Source organism: Netta rufina (assembly GCF_964035555.1).
Source record: "Netta rufina genome assembly, chromosome: 5".
Lineage (NCBI taxonomy): Eukaryota > Metazoa > Chordata > Aves > Anseriformes > Anatidae > Netta > Netta rufina.
In genome coordinates, this window is record NC_140128.1 from 56,634,744 (window position 1) to 56,654,473 (window position 19,730).

At 42.6% G+C, this 19,730-nt stretch overlaps 1 protein-coding gene across 1 annotated transcript; it reads left to right on the forward strand.

Annotated features, from left to right (window-relative positions):
• Positions 1-6,549: 6,549 nt before the first annotated feature.
• PLD4 (phospholipase D family member 4) lies at positions 6,550-18,740 on the forward strand (the record flags this gene model as incomplete). Its single annotated transcript, XM_084288005.1, has 11 exons — positions 6,550-6,603; positions 7,762-7,851; positions 9,656-9,855; positions 10,553-10,736; positions 11,539-11,659; positions 12,043-12,170; positions 12,345-12,545; positions 12,921-13,060; positions 14,693-14,858; positions 16,974-17,070; positions 18,538-18,740. 11 exons carry the CDS (start codon positions 6,550-6,552, stop codon positions 18,738-18,740), a joined length of 1,584 nt encoding a protein of 527 aa, XP_084144131.1.
• Positions 18,741-19,730: the final 990 nt, after the last annotated feature.

The following is a 19,730-nucleotide window of genomic DNA, read 5'->3' on the forward strand; positions in this document are numbered from 1 at the left end:
TTGTGGACGTCTTTAAAAAATAAAATAAATTGTTATTTTATATAATTTTATCATAAAGTTGCTCTAATAAATCATTCTTATATCATGTGACAATACGATTCTGGAATTTTGTGTGTTAATTTGTTGAGAGTAAGTGCTCAGTGGACTAAATTTTCCAACTACCTGTTTACATTGGTGTTAATAAGTACAGCGTAACGAAAGACTTGCCAGCAACTGAAGACATAACAGCACAGCTGGATCCCCTCTGGTGCCACCTGGGGCTGGGGCAGGTCCCTCTCTAGCAGTACAGGAGTCCCTTCTGCCCTGCTCTGGGATTGAAGTCTGCAAGTCCCCGTCACCTGAGGGTGGTCTTACCTCTTACTTCTGTATGGTGATATGTAATTTAATTTTGCTACCGTTTTATCTCATTGCCATGATTAACAGTGGTGTTTTAAAAGGTTAAATCCAGCCTGGATATGATCATGCCCTAGCAGGTGATCATAGAAACATACTTGTACTCCCTCTTTTGCCCTCATTTTGTATATGTTGGATTTTTACATTTATTATGAATGTAAATGAATTATGATTTTTTTTTTCTTCCACTACATCACTGTCTTCTATTCCTCCTGGAGTTTTGTCTGACCTTTGCATCTTTCTTGGCACTTTAGAAACAGTATTAATTCCTTTCCTTCTGCACAGCCTTCAGGTGTCTGCAGCTTCACCTGCCCTGCTCGGTGCTGAGCTGGACTTTGGCTCCACGTCTCTGCATTAGCACAGCTTCTCTAGGAAGTACAACAGTAGCACAATAGTACAATAGCAGATCAGAACATTGCATGGTTTCCAACAAGAACTAAAGTGCAGAGAAAGGAATAAAAAAAATTTAGGACCCAACCAAGCTCGCTGAGTGACTTCCCATTCCCTGAACATTTTTGCATTAGATCCTTGAACACTTACAACACCTTTGTACTTAGAGTTAAGAGTTTTAGGGAAGGGGGGTTATTTAAATAAAAATAAAAATCTGCCTTATAAGAAGCTTTCTCAAGCTTTTCTATTTAAGTCTGCCTGCTGTGTCAGCAGAGAAGGTTTCCCTGTTCTCTAAACCACAGGCTGGAAATCAATAGTGCATCCACTTCACCAGTTTGTGAACACTGACTGAACAGAAATCAGAGGTAGTAGAACTGTGGCCAAACATTTGCATCATGATGAAGGCTGCTATCTGGCACAATTTAAAAATAAGTGATAGAAGGCAAATGTACCAATCTCTGCGCATCTTCCTGCTGCGTGTTCAGCTGAAATCCTGCTTGGCCCTTTAACATCCTCATCTCTGCTGGGAAATACAGAGTTTGACTTCTCCATGTGTGCATAGAAAGGAATACCAAAAAGTCTTTCTAGGAGCAAGGTTTTCAGGACCCTTTGTTAGGGTTGAAGTTTGTTGAGCAACCAGAGACAGGTTGTGATGTAATGACTTGATGTGAAAGTCTACCACCAGACCCTCAAGCCTCCCACCATGGTGTGGGAGGGCCATGCTGCTTCAGCAGGGGCTTTTGCGGACCAAATGGGCAAGGCTGCTGGCCTCAGCCCCTCCTGGTTAGGTGGGGTTGGCTTGGGGCAGCAGTGCGCAGGTTGGCTGGGGGCTGTGGTGTTTTCCTTGGGAGGGCTGCAACAATTTGGGTGCTGTCCTGCAGAGACAGGAGCATGCCAGGTGCAGTTACCTAGGTGTAGTCTGCTAGTGCATCCCCTGCTTAGATCTCTGAATGATGAGGGATGACCAAGGAAACAAAAAAATCTATGTATATCAGAAAATAATATGCACTAGGATTCGTTCCTGTTTTTTTGTTGTTATTTTTTTCCTCCTCTTAAGTAAAATCACTAAAAATACCATACTTGCCAAAAGAATTAGTGCCAGAAAAGGCTTAGTCAGCAGTAACTCTATTACATGTGTCAACAACCAACTTATAGGAGCAAAAGGAAAGGGAAAAATAAAAGTGACACCCACGGGTCACAGAAAGACAGAACACACTGAAGTTGTTCCTAATCCTTGTAGGTCATATTTCCTAGGTGCAACTGGAGGGCATGTGCCGTGAAGGAGAAGTGACAAAACTGAGACAGGAAAGTCCTCTCTGAAAGAGCAAACATAGAGCTATGCAAATCACTGATTTCTTTTTTTTTTTTTTTTTTTTTAAATAAGCTCTTCCAATCAAAATACAGCTAACTAGCACTGAGTTTTAGATTAAAAAACAACAACAGCAACAAAAAACATATTCCAAATATGTCACATATGAAATGTTCTAAGTCTAACTTCAATGTATTTATTGAACTTTTAAAACAGTTGAAATTGAGTAAATCTTTAAAAACATTTTCAAACAGAAAGCCAAACTTTGATTTAAACAGAAAATTTCTCTAGGCTTGTCAGCTGAATCAGTTCCCCGTTCTTGACCTGAAATGACATTTTCTTTCAGCTACTTTGAGCGGCACAGTCTTTTGGCACAAAATATAGATCGAGCATTTTCCTTCTCAAGCGTAAGGCCTCTGGCTGTTTGTGCTTGCCATCCTGCTGCTGGCTGTTGGCGTCCGGAGCCTGGCAGCTTGGTCCTCATGAAAATGAAAGTGTAATTCTGTAGTAATCTCTGCAGGGATAGTGACGCTCCTGTCTATTATTAGCTCTCCGAGACGAGAACATGTTAAACCGACAGTTTCTTCTTAGCAAACCTCCCACATATAAAGATCTTTCACTCTGTCTTGTAATACACATTTCTAACAAACTGGAGACCAAGCATGGCTGTAAAGAGAGTGTGCTAACTGGAGAGTGGCATCCAACTGTAAGGTGAGAGATTTATTTACTCTGTGTGGGGGAAGGCAGCAAGTCAGCAGCTGGCAGAAGGAGCCTCCTCTGAGAAACAGAAGTGGAGGAAGAAAGCAGATTTTTGTTTGCCCTGACATTTGCCAGTCTTCCCCTCCCCGTTGTGTAAGTGGGTCACACAAACCATTTTCCTTCTCCCCACAAACCCACTTCCATCCTTAGACACTCACCACTACAACACTGCTGGTAAGGGCAGAAATGTGTGATTGATGCTGGGCTGCTGTGTGGGATCAGATAAGCAGAGGGAAAACAGCCCTTTGCTGTTCATCCTCCCCCTTTCCTTTGCAGGCTGGAAAGGGGGAGGATGAGGAGATAAATCAGAGCTGTAAGTGCTTAGAGAGCTGCCAAGGGGGAGGAGAAAAATGATTCAATTTTCTGGAAGCATCCTTTGGGAAGAGCAGTCTCTGGAAACCAGCGTCTTTGTACCACATCGAGTTGACTGCTCACAACCTCTGGCACAGCAGAAGTCATTTTAGAGAACCCTGGCTTTAGACTGTGCTGTGTGCTTCCAAGTTTATATAATAGGTCTTAAATCGTGGGGGAGATCTGCAGAGGAGAGCAGCGTGTGTGTGGAGGTTGAGCTTGTGCTGCTGGAGCGTTGCTGGTCCTGTGATACAGTCCAGCCTCTCTTAGTCTGAACTAAACTGGTGATACTGGAGCAATGACTCCTTAGCTGCGTGGAGCCAGGAGGTTGTTGTTAGCTCCTGCTTCCAGACTTTTCTTTAATACATCCAGGATGTATTAATACAGTCATGAAGAAGTATGATGTAGCACTACCTTAGCGTTAAAGCTGGAAGTGACCAGAGAAAAGTCCTGAACTTCATACAAATATGCTGCTTCTTGTGAGGTGAAATCCTGAAGCCCATGAAATCCATGGGAGCTTTGGTTATTTACGTCAGCATAGTTTATGCCAGAATTTCAGTCCAGTGTACAAACAGAGCGAGGCAGCTTATTGCTAAGCTTGCTCACACGTGCATCGCACACACTGACTTGAACCCATCACACACTTGGCTGCTGCGATGTGCAATTTGGATGCTCAGCCTCTGAAGTCAGTGGAGGAACAGGGGCACTTCCAGAGCAATTTGGACCTTTAGCATGGCTGCTCACTGGAGTTGCCTCTTCTCTCTGAGTGCAGACAAAGGCTAGGTCATGCAGGATCCTGTCTGCAGCTTTCTGGTAACTTGAGGCTAAAGGGGTGGCAGTAGCCTTCACCTGGACCCAGCCCAGTTTTAATGGAGACTTAAGATGTTCCCAGTGATGGGTAATCTGTGTAGAGCAGTACATTCAGGAGAGAGCTGTCTGGTCACACAGGCTTCATATCAACTCCATGACCTTTTTTATCACATTTGGCCTCCTTTGAGTAACTGCTCTGTTGGTCCCAGGGAAAGCAGAGGATTCATAATACCATTATCTTCCCAGAGAAAGGCCGCTTTCTGCTATACCCGACCTATCCTCTGGCTCCTCCTAGTTTTTCCATCTACATTCACTGTAGAGCAACCTCCCTCAGATGCCAAAGCAGGGAACTGCATTCTTCAGTTCAACAGGATCGAGGGACTGCCTGGAGAATTACAGCAAAGTGGCTACCTGGGTAGTATTGACTTTGTAAAACCTTTGGATTTTTGCAGGAGACATGATTTCTTAGAAGCTGCCTCAAACTCAACATTGCACGTAACCTTCACCTTCAACAATTTCTCATCAAATTCCAAATACTTTTTATTTATGAAAGCTCTAAGATGTATTATTTCAAAGGAGCTAGCTTGCTCTTTTACATATATCCAAGGTCAACTGAGCAGAAGAGTTTGATAAGCAAGAAGAGAGGTGGTATTGAAGGGTTTGCTCCTAAGTTTGAAATGAAGTTTCTGATGGGCTGACAATAAAGCAGTGAGAATATTGCCATGTCCCAGGCACAAACAGCACCAAAAGCTGAGTAATTCTTTCAAGCAGTGTCTTCTTGTGCTGAGCTAGGCAATAAACTTACATCAGTGAACACCGTGAGAATTTAGTCATTCAACAGAGTTTGAATTGTGGGAAGTTATGCCAGATAGGTGGAGATCAGGATCTGGAACCTAAGAATTGAGTAGCAACAGCTAGATGGCAACTTGTCTCTGTAGTATTCATTGTGGAACTCGGTGCTTAAGAGGAAGTACTCAGCAGGAGGAGGAAGAAAACAGAAGAACCTGAAATAAATCTACTGGTGAAAAGCGTGTGCACCGTCTCCTCTATGTGTAGTTGGGAGTAACATCAGACTACAGAAGCACATCCACACAGGAGGTCTCCCAGGATGGTAAGTACACTGACGAGCTTTTGAGGGTGCTGGGAGTAGTAATGGAGAGGTAAATGCACTTTGTTCATTTGAGACCCTTTAAACATCTTGTGGGGAAGATTTTCTAGCCTGAAAAGTCTCACCCTTGTATTTGAAATCCAATATCTGAAACAGTTTGACCCTGAGGGAGAAAAGAAGTAACAAGTATTATTTTGGGGTGCAGGGAGAAAGCAACCTGATGCAATAAACAGCCTCCTGTGTGTACTGTGTAGATTGGGGTATTAGCTTGTGATCCAGTCTGTGAAGCAATGCTTAGTGCTTGCATTTATTACTCTTGGATGAACTTTAGTCATTGAAATTGGCAACCGGTGAAGCACTGAAAGCTAGAGGAAGCCATAGCTAATTACTGACCTGCTACAATATCATTATTAAGAATTCTGCTTGCCTGTGATGTTTTCTTTCTTGCTGAAATGAACCTCAAAGTGGTGCCCTTCCCCCCACTCTGTCCCTATATATTATAGTACATTTCTCATGACCTCTCTATAGCAGCTGGGAATCACAGTATTAGTGACAAATATCAAGGAGGACTTCATTTGAACCAAATGACAGATGACTATTATGGCATGCATGAGATATGTTAACTCATATTTTAAGAGAAATGTTGCTTTTTGAAGCCATTTTGTTGCTGTAGCAGAAAAAGGGAAGTGAAACGAATCATTTCTCACAAGCTCCATCCTTCTGAAGCCATCACACGACTGTCAGCGCACCTACAGCTGCAGCGTCCTACCAAGATGCTACCTGAGCCACAAAATGTGTCGTGGGGAGCACTTTAGCTCTGGGGGTCAGACAGACAAGATGGCACGTCCTGTGCTCAGGTTTGGTGTCGAGAACCACCTGGGCACCCAGAGGAGCCTGTTTGTTACCAGACAGCCCAGCTGGTCGGGACAGCTGCTGCCGAAGCAGGGAGCTGTGCAGCGGGGCCTGCAACCTCAGTGGGCTTTCCCTGGCTGAGGCTGAAGGGCTGCTGCTGTTGTTTTTCTGTGACCTTTCTCATCCTCTTTTAAAATCATTTTGCCTCAGTTTCTTAGCAAACTCCTTAGCCTCTTCTGCCTTGCTGTCTCTTCATTTTCTTCCTACTAACTTTCCTGGCTCAGCATTCAACCCAGACTTGCGTTGCTATCACACAGCTTTGTCACACAGCATGATGTGTTATATCCCCCTCTCTGCTTGGACTGTAAGCTCCTTAGGGTGAGACACCACGTCTTTGTACTGGGCTTAAAACACAAACTGGGATCTCAAGGTCACAAGGACCTGCACATGACCCTCACTATATTCCCCAAGTCAGTGTTTCAGGCTCAGCTCCCTTGTCTCCCAAGACATCCTCCATCTCTTCTGTTCAATCTCGCTAGTTTTTGTTAGTTGGATCCCACGAGAAGCCTTTGGGGCTATGGCCGTGCTGCATCCAAGTCCTGCCAGCACCGTGCAGCCACAGTGCAGCAAGGTGCAGGGAGGGCCAAATGCATGGCCATGCTGCCTTGCTGGTGTGGGAGGGCAGACAGCATCAGCCCCTGCAGTTCAGGTAACAATAGCTGTGAACATATGGTAAGATGGACAGGACAAGCCTGGCAGGATCCTTTCTACCTAAAACTAGCTTGAGTATGACCACCAGCAGAGCAACTGAGTATCTGATATCATAACAGCACGTTCATCCATCAGGCTACAAATGCCCGGTGGCTCAGGGATAGGAAGCAGCGGTCTGGGGACTGGACAGGTGGCGATATCATCTGGTATCACTTTTTGAAATCCACCATACCCCAGGATGTGCTTCTTGCTTCTGAGCATGAAACATGACAGCTGATTCCTCAGGGCAAGTTCACCTCTGGTGTCAGTGCAGTGATAGCATGCAGGGATGATTCATAACTCATTAGAAGTGTGTGAAGTGTTCGGTTTGGGCATTTGAGAAGGCAGAATAGGCAAGTGGCCAGCTTACCCCTGCCCCACCATCTGCTTTGAGTTTGGACATACTTTGGTATTTGCTCTTGTGGCTGCCTCTGCTGGTGATAAGACAGAGAATCCTGTCTGAAGAGGAAAATAAGTTAACTTAATTCCTAGCATCATGCTTGCAATAACAGAGGAGTCTAGATTTTGGCCTAATCTGGCCCAAGTCCTATTAACAGAGTCCTTTCTGGAAGAGACAGAAGCACTGAAAATGGCTCAAATGCATAGGGAGAGAGCAAGGGCCTAACAGAGTCACACACGTGATGAGATTGGTGCTGTACGTTATCACCCATGGTATCTGCGCTTAGTTATTGCTTGATGGCAAATGTGCTAGCCTGCAACAGTACAAAAGTGGGGGCTGGAGGATAACTTGAAGAGGCGGTGATGCAGTTGTTTACACATTAATTACTGCAGTGATTTTTGTGTGTAGACAGCACCAGGGAAAAGCTGCAGGAGACTGTCTCCCTCTCTCACACACTGGAATCTGTTAGTGTCACTCAAGATCCATAACACAGAGAGAACGTTGCACAGATCTGTACTTAAATCTCAGAGCACTATATAAAGCAATGGCAGTGACCTGCTTTTTTACTCTGTTACTGGCTTTCTTCAAACGTTACCACAACACTTTATTTTCCCTCTTGCATACATTTCTGTTTTTCAGATTGTGAAAAAAGCATTAGGAACATCCCTGATGGTTAACAAGTCTTCCAACACAAAATTAAGCATGAACAATCAAAAAGACGTCAAAATGGTAATTATTGGGATACACTACCTTTGCTTACAAGAGCTGAGATTACACTGACATTTCTGAAAAGATATAATAGATCAAGAAGAATGATTTTATTGCCTCCTTTAGAAACCTGTGTAGGTTTTAATCCTGTCTGTAAGCAAGTGAGTGACAAAACCCTCATTGATTTATCCAGTAGGCTGATCAAACCTTGCCGAGAGGGACAAACCTGGAGCCTAATCCTGCAGCCTTCACTCAGGACAGTGAATCTTGCTCATGCAAATAGCCTCACTTCTTTCATTAGCCTAGAGGCTAGTGAGTGCCAAATAAGTAAATGGAATTTGTATTTCTTCTGCTGATGTAAATCAGCACTGATTAAAGTCAGTTTCTATGAACATCCTATATTCCATATAATGCAAGAAGAATTTGGTCCATATAACATGGTGAAATTCTTCCTAACACCTCAACACTTTCCCCTTACTTTGTGAGGTCTTGTGTGTGTTGTCTGACACTTGGCTGACTGTCATTCAGGCTTAGTCTCACCATAGCAAGCTTCTGGAATCACTTGATTTATTTAGCATGCTTCAAGCACCTGGCATCACAGCATGGTGACAGCCAAGATGTGACTTGGAAATAGACCTTCTACCTGAGAAATGCCTTCTAAAACCTGCATGATGTTTAAGTCTTGCAGGCATGTTCCCAGGATGAAATTCAGAATTGTTAAAAATTGGTAGGATTTTCTTTGTCATCAACAAGAGTGAGAACAAGCCAGTGGGAATAAAATTAAGTAGATAGTTTAAAAGCATTTTTCTCATTCTAGGTCAAATCACTCTCTGAAATTGATGGCAGCACTGTAAATCTTGAGAAAAGCATAGAAAATGAAAAGTAAGAGATTTTATCCACATAGAAACCGAAATAGATGCTTTCAGAAGAAGCTGGCTTCTACTCAGTTTTCATATGTACCATTTTGGGAGTTCACATTTATAGCTACAGCTACTCGACTGCTGCCAGACTCACTTCTCCTGTCTGGAGGTCCAAAAGCCCAGCTCTGGATTGCACATTGCTTGCCATGGGGTGGTGGGTGCTCCCAGCTCCCAACACCGCCAGAGGGAGCCAGCCAAATTTTCTCACTGCTGGGGGAACATCGATTTGCTCTGGTGTCCGTCTTCTCCTTAAGAGTGCAATATGTAGAGCCTGGTGCTTTATGTTTCAGCATGTGAGTGGATGGACTACAGAGCTGGGTATATGAGGTAGCCAGGCTGTGGACTTTTTTTTTTTTTTTCCACTTTCAGGAAAAAAAAAAAAAAAAAAAGAAGAAGTAAAAGAAGTACAGAAAAAGGGAAATGAAGCCAATCCACCACACTAACATGTCACAAAATGTCTTTCCGTTTCTCCTTATGGTACTAGTAGGCTTGATACCACAGTTAATTTTGTGTTGTGGGCTTTCTTTCTTTGTTTTTGGTGGAAATTTTGTTGAACGTTCATTTCTCCTGTACTAAAATAATAATCAATGTCAAACTAATCATAAGGCTTGGGGGAAAAAATAAGTGTTTTTTTTTTTTTTTTTTTTTTTCCTTGACAAAATAAAACAAAACTAAAATCATGGTCCTCACATAGGCTAACATACTTGCCTCACGTAAGCCCACATATTTGGATCATGGTCCTCACTTTAAGTGATGTATCTAAGAAAACTGACTGCCAGTAGCTGAAAGCAGAACTACTGTTGAATGGCTTTGATTTACTCACCTGCAACAGGTAGTTATCCATTAGCTGATATATCAGTGACTTGGCGAGTGCTTAAATCTTACCCTGTTGGATTCTGTTCTAGTATCAATTCTCAGCAATTTTGATGCTTGGTTTTGTTGCCCTGATGGCTGTTTACTTCATGAGAACATCTAGCACAGTTGATCCTAAGGGAGAAACTGTTGTCAGCATTTACCGAGAGGTGGAAGAAGAAGAACTTCATGGAGACTTCCAGAGACCCACGATAACTGAGGAGGGCACCAATAGATCTAATGATTCCTGCAGGTAAGCCAGGCCTGATGGCTCATGGAGAATTAATCACCAGGTGGAGAAATAGCTACAATGCTGACAGCATCTACATGGATTTTGCTGCTTTCTCAGTGTGGAATAGCTGATAAAGTACCACTAACTGGGGAAGAGCAGGGGTGTTGTTTGGGCACAGGGTCATTAGTAGATGTTCCCCTAGTAGAAGGGGTGATAGGGGCGATATCACAGATCCACTATTGTCCTGTGCTGGTAGGTTCAGCACAACTCTGTAGCTGCCCCAGCACCTACAAGCACCCCCTTGGCAGCAGAATGGGAGGCAGCAGGGTGAGCAGCAGACAAAGCATCCCTACACTGAGATCACCTCTCTCAGATGCCACAGGGGGCAGTGGGTTTTGGTCTCTGGGAAAGGTCAGGGAGGGTGCCAAAGTGCCACCCAGCCCCAGGGGATAGCTTTTGTCCTCATCTTTAGGATGGTAAAAATCAAAGCTCAGAATGAGCTACTGAGAAGCCATTCTGATGGATATGGGAGGAAAAATTTACATGTATTCTTGACTATAAAAGCTGGGGATAGAGAGTACTCTCAGCTCATTTTTCCAACTCAGCTTGTTTGGTTTTGGCACTGACATTCAGAACGATCAGCTGTGCAGTGTGACAGGTGCTTGGTTTCCTGCTGGGTCACAGTTGCTTGCTTCACAATATACAATTGCTGTTGCAGATTTGAACTTGTGGAAAATGTTCCTTATGACTTACCTTTTGAGGTAAATACCACTGCAGCCAAACCCTTGTACCAAGCCTGGATAAGTCTCCTCGATATAGCCCAGGAAAATATTCATGTGGCTTCTTATTATTGGTCTCTTACTGGGAAAGATATCAATGTCAATGATTCCTCTTCAGAGCAGGTAGGAGAAAATCAACGACAAGCACATCTGCGGTTGTATATCTCATGTCCACGGGGCAGACTGACTGTATGGCTTATCTCTAAGAAACATTGCTTAACTCACATAAACCCGCAACAGTTTTTTATGCTGGTCTGAAGCAGCAGAGCAGTTTTCCTCCTCCAGTCAAGCTAGACTTCATGTAGGCTCTGTCCACATCTCTGAATACTTCCATGCTGTGTTTTAAGAGCAGCCTCGAGGTCAGTCTCAAGGTGTGACCTGTCACCCTGTGTGACCTGTGGTGTCTCCCTGGCTCCAGTGCTAAGAGCAGATAACACAGGCCAGTGCACAGGCTCACCCTGAGAACATCTGTCATGTTTAATTGCTCCTTGGTGCAGTTTTGGCCTATGGCAATTGGCAATTTCCCAAGCAATCCTGAGCAGGGTATGGGGGACAGTACAGGCTGGGGACTGCTCTAATACAGGCAAAAATGGACAAGACCACCCTGCTTCAGGCACGTAGAGAGTTTACCACATGTCAGGAATGGTGCTGTTTGAGATCTGGGCCAAAGAGCTGACACTGAACTGCTTTTTACTGTGGGCATAGCCACTGCCTCCCTCCTGAGTCACCTTCCTCATCCTCTTCAGGGGCTCCCTGTCCCTTCCTCCCAGGTGCTGGTGTGAGTTGACTCAGTCCTCAGCATGAGAGGAAATAAAAGTGGCAAATGTGAGGCTGAGCCCTACCTCGGTTAAAGGGACAGCCCAGTCTGAGTCTCTGCTAATCATATAGTAAAACATGATAAATAACAAAAAAACATATCACGTAGGGTGAAGATATTCTGAAGAGGTTTGAAAGATTACTTGCGGAGAATGTCTCTGTGTATATTGCAACAAGTATGCCAACTTTGTCTACGAATTCAACTGACCTTGAGCTTTTAGAAAATAAAGGTAATTTTCTCACCTCAGTGTTGATCTCTGAAGTTTGGTATTGCTTAAAGGCAAGATAAATTGGCCTCTGAGGCCTATTCTGGCATGGTGCTTACACGGTCCTGAGCTCGAAGTCATACTGTTCATAGGATAAGCACTGAATATTCACTACTTCACAATTCCTGCGTATTTTGCCATGACCTCAATGATTTTTCTTCAAGTTCATGTTTTGTATATTTTTGCAAATTATTGTATTTCCAGGAACTGGTGCTTTTGAGTTTGGTAGCCATTACTGGCCGCAAGCATTAAACATTCAGCCATGCTCTGGCTGTTAGGGGAACGGTACACTATACCACCTCCATGGTGTATCTAAACTTATTTCTCCATTCCCTGTCTTTCTTTAGGGGCTCATGTAAAGAAAATTGATTTTGAACATTTGACAGGAGGAGTTCTGCATAGCAAATTCTGGATTGTAGATATGAAACACGTATATATTGGTAGTGCAAATATGGACTGGAGATCTTTATCTCAGGTAAGCTCTGCTATTGTGTATTCAAACACCTTGGGTAAAATTAATGTCCAAGCACATAACAGAAAAAATCCTAATGACATAAAAATATTGACTGAAAGGGACAAACAGCAAAGAACCCCCTGATGCTGGAGGTGGCTCTTGCTGGGGCTGTGACATAGTGTGTTCTCTTTGCAGGTGAAAGAGTTTGGTGCTGTGATATACAACTGCAGCTGCTTAGCCAAAGACCTATGGAAAACATTTAGTACTTACTGGGATCTAGGACATACTAATGCTACCATCCCATTCCCTTGGCCTCGAAACTATTCTACCCACATTAACCACAGTCATCCTCTGGAAGTAGAATTTAATGGAACCTTGACAAAAGCCTACTTTTCTGTAAGTAAGTTTTAAAATAACAAGATGAATTATAAACTATGTTTAAGCTTTGACCAGAAAAGTTTCTTCAGTGCTTGTTAGCTACTTCCACTCTAGCTAGATAATAATTTATTCAACAGGTTTCTCTGGAACTACTCAAGGAATAAGGGTCACCATGGCTTGGGCTATCAGGTTGTATGGCAAGGACGGTGTGCAGGTCTCCCGTGGGTTTAATAACTCAATAAGTATTTGACTCACTGGGCCTGAGAAACAGTAGTGTTGCACCTCATATGCTTTGTTCTACTGTGATTAAAACTGAATAGACTTGAATGTGAATGAATCGCAGTCTGATAAAAGAAGGATGAAATCACTGACCTGCATGCTTTCTTCTGACAGGCTTCTCCTCCTGCATTTTGTCCAGAAGGCCGCACTCATGACCTCTTTGCTATTATCAGTGTTATCAGTGCGGCACATAAATTTGTCTATATTTCTGTTATGGAATATTTCCCTACCAGCCGTTTTGTTCACCCAGAAAGGTATGATTTTAATCCTGACCAAATCAGTTGACTGTCTAGGTTGCTTCTGTATCATCTTGGGCTATTTAAAGGGAAAATGTAATATTTCCTCCCCTGCTCCATCCAAAAAGGAAATCATTCAGCTTTCTTGAATACCAAGAACTGAGGCTTTGCTCCACAATCAGTGGCTGCCTCATTGACTGTGCAATTACTGTCTAGATCAAGAGCTCAGAGGATTTTCAGTTTCTGTGTAGTACAGTTGAACCTCTGGTTTTCTCATCTCCTGCTCTTTCCTATGAATACATTCACAGAAAGTCTCTTCCCCGCCTTAGGAATGGAAGTGCTAATTCTCCTCATTCTTCATGTGAAGCCTTAATCCTCCATTTGTGACATCTAGGGCCTGATCTGATGCAAGCAGGAGTTTGAAAGGCGAGGGGAAGCGGCACTAGGCCTCAGGCTATCTCCACAGCAACCAGCTGTAGGGCGATGAATTGGGGCTGATTAGTTCAGGTTAGGTTCTTCCAGCAGCTGAGGCACAGGGAACAAAGCAGCTGTCTTAATGCCCCAGTGTTAATCAACTAGAAACCAATACATTGAAAACATGGAAACTGTTCAAAAACAGCATTCCTAAATAGCATGTTTTTCCAAGCTTTTCAGGATCTACAAGTAAGTTTCAGACGGTCAGCCTGAGTCTGAAAGCACACAGCTGCTCTGGTTGTGATAGGAAGATGTGCGAGGGAGGATTTGAGAATTCAGGCCTTTGTACAATGGATCAAAAGGAATAAGCTAGGGAAATTAATTCATCATTGCTCATGGGACTGTGAGTGAGTGCTGGACCTCTCTGCATCAGCCATCCTGTCTGTGTAAGCGACACTTGCCTTCCTCTGTGCAGCACTTGTTATGTCTACGAAATGAAAGCCACATGAGAGTTTGGAGTTACTAGTCCTGGGCTGCACATTGCCCAGCTCTTTGTGTTATATAGTTAGGACCAGGATGTTAAATACTCTTCCCTAAGCTACTGCCAACACAAATGTCAAGAAAACTGACAGGCTCCGTGTTTAGGGGAGCACAGCTATGTTTGTTACCTTAGGGGCACACGGCATACTGAAGAGAGCAAGAAGGAATGGGGCAGCAGAGAGACCATGTTGGCTGATGGCACAGGACCACTGCAGATCCTAGAAATAGCCTTCAGGTCCCTGAAATGGCCACATTCTGCAAAACGTCTCTTAGGCTTTCCTCTGGGCTCTGCCCTGTCCTTTTTATGTTGTGCTGTATGATCTTGCTTTACATTGGAGTTCCTATTGTCATGTTTAGTTTCCTAAGGAAATGAGCATGATGTACACACATTCTATGTGTGTACGTGTATACATGCACTTTACTAAGTTTATTTATTTTTTAATATATATATATATATATATCAATTCCAACTAAATTTGAGAGACTGGATCTCTCTAAACAAATTGTGAAGAGACCTGGCTGAGTAGAAGGCAGACATCTTATGCATACCTTCAGTGAAGGCATGACTGCCGGTCCTAGTAGTCAATAGCGATCCCATTTGTGCACAGCATCACTTTTGTTCTCAGTTTATTTTCAAAGTTTTCTAGAGAGTCATTTCAAAAATTCTCTTCTCTCCACCCACTTTCTTTTCTCTAGATACTGGCCAACCATTGACAATGCTCTGAGACGTGTGGCTTTCAACTACAGAGTACAAATTCGGCTTCTGGTCAGCTGCTGGACCCACTCTGACCCAGCCATGCTCCACTACCTGAGGTCCCTGAGTGCTCTCAACAACCCACATACCCACATCAGTGTCAATGTGGTATGATAAGAAACCTGATTTTGAAAAGACAGTTTTCAGGATATGGTCTCCAAACTGATTTTTGTGTCTAAGCTGTCAGCTGCATGTGCAAATATAAGGTTTTAGAGAAGCAGATTGTTTCCACTGGTGTGCTACGTTTCAGGTCCTTCAGAAAATAAGGTCCAAATGATAACCTTTGAGGAAGGTTAATGCAAACCACTGGTGATATCAAGGGATGTGCCTAGCTGCAGCATTTGTGATGTTAGCAATGCAATCATTTTTGCTGAGCACCATGACAGTAACAGTTCAAATTATGACTTATTGCTCTTCTTATGACCCTTTTCTGTATGCAGTATCTCAGATGGGTCTATCTAGAATTAGCAGAATCACAGAATCATTAAGGTTTGAAAAGACCTCCAAGATCATCTGGTCCAACCATCACCCTACTACCACTGTCACCCACTAAGCCATGTCCCTAAGCACCACGTCCAACTTTTCCTTAAACACCCCCAGGGACGGTGACTGCACCACCTCCATGGGCAACCTGTTCCAATGCCTAACCACTCTTCCTAAGAAGAAATGTCTCCCCATTTCCAACCTGAACCTCCTTTGTTGCAACTTGAGGCCATTCCATCTGGTCCTATCACTAGTTACCTGTGAGAAGAGGTTGACTCTCAGCTCCCCACACCTTCCTTTCAGGTAGCTGTAGAGAGCAATAAGGTCTTCCCTGAGCCTCCTCTTCTCCAGACTAAACAACCCCAATTCCCTCAGCCTCTCCCCATAGGACTTGTGCTCCAGGCCCTTCACCAGCTTTGTAGCCCTTCTCTGGACATGCCCTAGGGCCTCGATGTCCTTCTTGTAGTGAGGAGACCAAAACTGAACACAGTACTTGAGGTGCGACCTCACCAGAGCAGAGCACAGGGGGACGACCACCTCCCTGGCCCTGCTGGCCGCACTATTCCTGATACAACCAGGATGCCGTTGGCCTTCTTGGCCACCTGGGCACACTGCCAGCTCGTGTCCAGGCAAGGATCAACCAGCACCCCCAGATTCTTTTCCTCTGCACAGCTTTTCAGCCAATCTGCCCCAAGCCTGTAGCGCTGCATGGGGTGGTTGTGGACAAAGTGCAGGACACAGCCCTTAGCCATGTTGAACCTCAACTCATTGGCATCTGCCCATCAACTCATCCTGTCCAGGTTGCTCTGCAGGGTCTTCCTACCCTCCAGCAGATCAACAACTTGGTGTCACCTGCAAACTTATTGAGGGTGTACTCAATTCTCTCATCCAAGTCATCAATAAAGATATTAAGGAGGATTGGCCCCAACACCAACTCCTGGGGAACACCACTAGTTGCCAGCTGGATTTAACTCCATGTTAAATGGAGTTAAACTGATCCACTATAATTTTATTTTATTTTATTTTATTTTATTTTATTTTATTTTATTTTATTTTATTTTATTTTATTTTATTTTATTTTCAATTGAGAGCTCTTCTATTTGCCTATATAAATTGATCCATTTTATTTCAGCAATGAATATTACACAGAGTCCACAGACAATAGAATGGAAAACACAGAGTGAGTAAGGGATGGTGTGGAGGCTCCCAACATGATGCATTTATCAAGAAAAAAAGGCAGTAACAGATGTAAGGTGGAATTGTTTTTACTGGGAAAAGGGAAAAAAAAAAGGATCAGAAATGTAGATTTAGTAAGATTTGACACAAAAAGTTAGGCATTATTGTTGTCTACAGTACTCCTTGTGTCTGTGATCAGCCCATTTTAGCACGAAATAAGAGCAGCAATCAGTGGTAAATGCAGATCTATTAAACAGCTGCCTAAAACTGCATTTAATTGTCTGCCCTGTAATGATAATAGCTGTGCCTCTAATGGAACATTGTGAAGCAAACATCCTTATCTGATTTCAATTGCTTATCCAATTTTATGTATAGTAGAAGTACTATTTGTTAGTTTTCTTGGATAAAAGTAAAATCTCTTTTATGGTACACTTAATAGCAGTGTGTGGAATATTCTTTCTGTAGTTTAATATTGCTTGAAAATATAGAAAATCTGCATTGTCAAATTACTCAGTCTGATCCTCACCTGGTATTTCTATCTATGTTTTAATTTCTCCCATCCAGAAACTCTTCATTGTTCCAGTTTTTAACCACACAAATATTCCTTATGCGAGAGTGAATCACAACAAATATATGGTCACTGATAAATCAGCCTATATTGGTACGTATTCCATTATTACAAACATTTTTAGTATCTTCAGATCTATAGGGCTGAGAATGAGATAGGATGGGCTGCAATATCAAAAAAAAAAAAAAAAAAAAAAAAAAAAGTTAATTTTGCCATATAAAGTAGATAAACATATCAAAATACACATCTTTTTCAGAATATCTTCCCTGGGCATAGAAGCAGAGATGCAAAGGGGAGAAAATAATGTAGGTCAAGTTCAGTAGGAGATTATCTCATATGATCGTGAACCATTAAGAATGGAGTGTGACAAGTCAGAGTGCATGGTTTGTGACAAGCACAGTGGGAATTTCACAGACTGTGTGCTCAGAATGATGCAGTGATAGCTAATGCTCTAGTACATTATCGTGCTTTAATAAAAATAAATTGCTGGGAGGATTTAATTCCACATAGTTTGTTGAACAGAATTCTAGGCATTGAAATAAGGAAATAAAGAAACTCTAGTGTCAATTGCTGCTCAGTTCCTGAAAGTCAGGATAGTGTTTATTTTTCTTGCTCTTTTACGAGGATCCCTCTAAAAAGGAAAGGGGCCTGTCATTTCAGTCAGTTCATCCTCCAAGCAATATAAACCAGCAAATATCCTGACCTTCCAAAGGGCTGAAGACTTGCAGCTCCAATTGCTTTTAATAGAACCTGTTTCTTACCATGTTGTCTTTTGAAGATAGGTATGCAGATAAGTTGTTTTCATGACTAAGCACCTTCTGGAATTGATAGTAGATTTTTCTGGCTAAGGCAAGCACCAGAAAAAAAATGCTAAGTGCTAAAATATGTATTGTTCCATAATGTTTGTTTTTCTGAATGCTGGTGGCTTTGGAGAGAGCCCTAAGCAACATTTACAGCCAGATTCCCAGCTTTGCCTGGTTTATAAGCAGGCTTTGCATTTTGAGCTCAGAACAGCTCCTGAGGATTTAATCTAGGATCCAGTTTCTCCTCTTATTTTCCTTTAACAAGTGAAGACCCACTCTGAAGCTCATTTGTTGCTAGTCCTTTGCTTCTGATAGTATACAAAGTGCTTGAGGTTATTTTACTGGTAGCATACTGCCTCATAGATAAAGAGAGAATTAAGTACATTGAAGATTCTCCTCTTCTCTCCTCTTCTTTATGCAGAAACCTGTATCAAACACCAGCTTTAGCCCCCTCATAATACCCAAATGCTGTGCTCTGTTCCCATATTTATTCAAGCAGATGCACACATCTCTGCCACACACTAAGAAATCAGATTGCTGTGAAGCTTCAGAGTGGCAGTTAACACTGTCTTTCCAAAACTTGAGGTCTGGAATAAGAAAGAGGTGACCTGATTTTTGTTGCTCAGTTAGCCCTAATGAGATTTGCAGTTGTACAGCAAATCAGCAAAGCAAGACAATGTATACTTAACAGGTCCGGAGATCAAACAAAACATTGGAAAATGAATGTTTTCTAATTAGCTCCTTTTCCACTACACAGGGACTTCCAATTGGTCAGAAGATTACTTCACTAACACAGCTGGTGTGGGACTAATTATCAAGCAGAATTCAACCAACCTGCGAAGAAGGCCTATCCAGGAACAATTAAAAACCCTTTTTGAGCGTGACTGGAATTCCAAATATTCAGTGAATCTAGAAGATGTGCAAGGACAGAAAGACTGTAACTGGAGAGACAGTCTCTGAAGTGAACTGAAGTATGCATTTAAAATAGAAAGAAAACTATATATTAATCTTGTTCCCTGTGCAAAACAGGGAGTTTTCTGTTTTATTTCTTTGTCAGAGAAATTTATTATTTGTGGTATCCATGCTGTCTGATGATGTTAGAACTTCTCATAGTTGAGTCTACCTGCCTACTCATTAGTCAGCGTGTGACATTTTCTTTGCTGTGTATGATTACCCCATCTCAGAGTTAATGAAACGCATGCAGTATGATAAGACAAGCTGTCTGATATTAAAGCAAACATGGAAGACATAACCAGATCTGAATACATCAGAGAAGCAGGTCATTATTGCTGTGCTGTTTTAGGATGCTGTATATTCAACCCTAATATTCCACTAACAGTGTTTTCTTACATGTGTTTAAAAATAAAGTTCTGGCTACTATAAGGTTTGAGTACTGCAAGTAATCACCTACAGCAGCAAGGGAAGATATTTGAAAGCATTTAGGCATTAGAGGTACAAGGAAGCACCTGTATTTAAATGTTGAGGCTAATCACTGGAGTTAAATACCCAGGATTTAAATCTTGGGATCAGCTTCCAGCTCAGCTGCCCTGGACTGCGTGTCTGGTGTGCTTGGATATCTGTGCATTGGCCTCCTGTAGTAAGCAAAATGGGGGCCAAGCTGTGATGAGAGGTGGAGCTGAACTAGGACTGAGATTCCTTGGACTGTTTAATCCATCACTACAAGCCACTGTTTGTCGTTAATAAGGCATATTTTTTAAGACGTAGTTATATCTACTGATCACGCTGCATATTCACATACATGTTAACATACTGAGGAGATACAGTTGCTTGCAATGCACTCCTCTCCCATTTATTTTCTAGAGTCTGCTTAAAATTTTGAGATTTCCATTCACTAATTAAAATTTCTTGCACAGTAGAATTTCCCAGTTCAGGTTTTCATTAGCTTCACAGGTTTCTCAACCTGTACCAAGAAATACATCTGGCCGTACA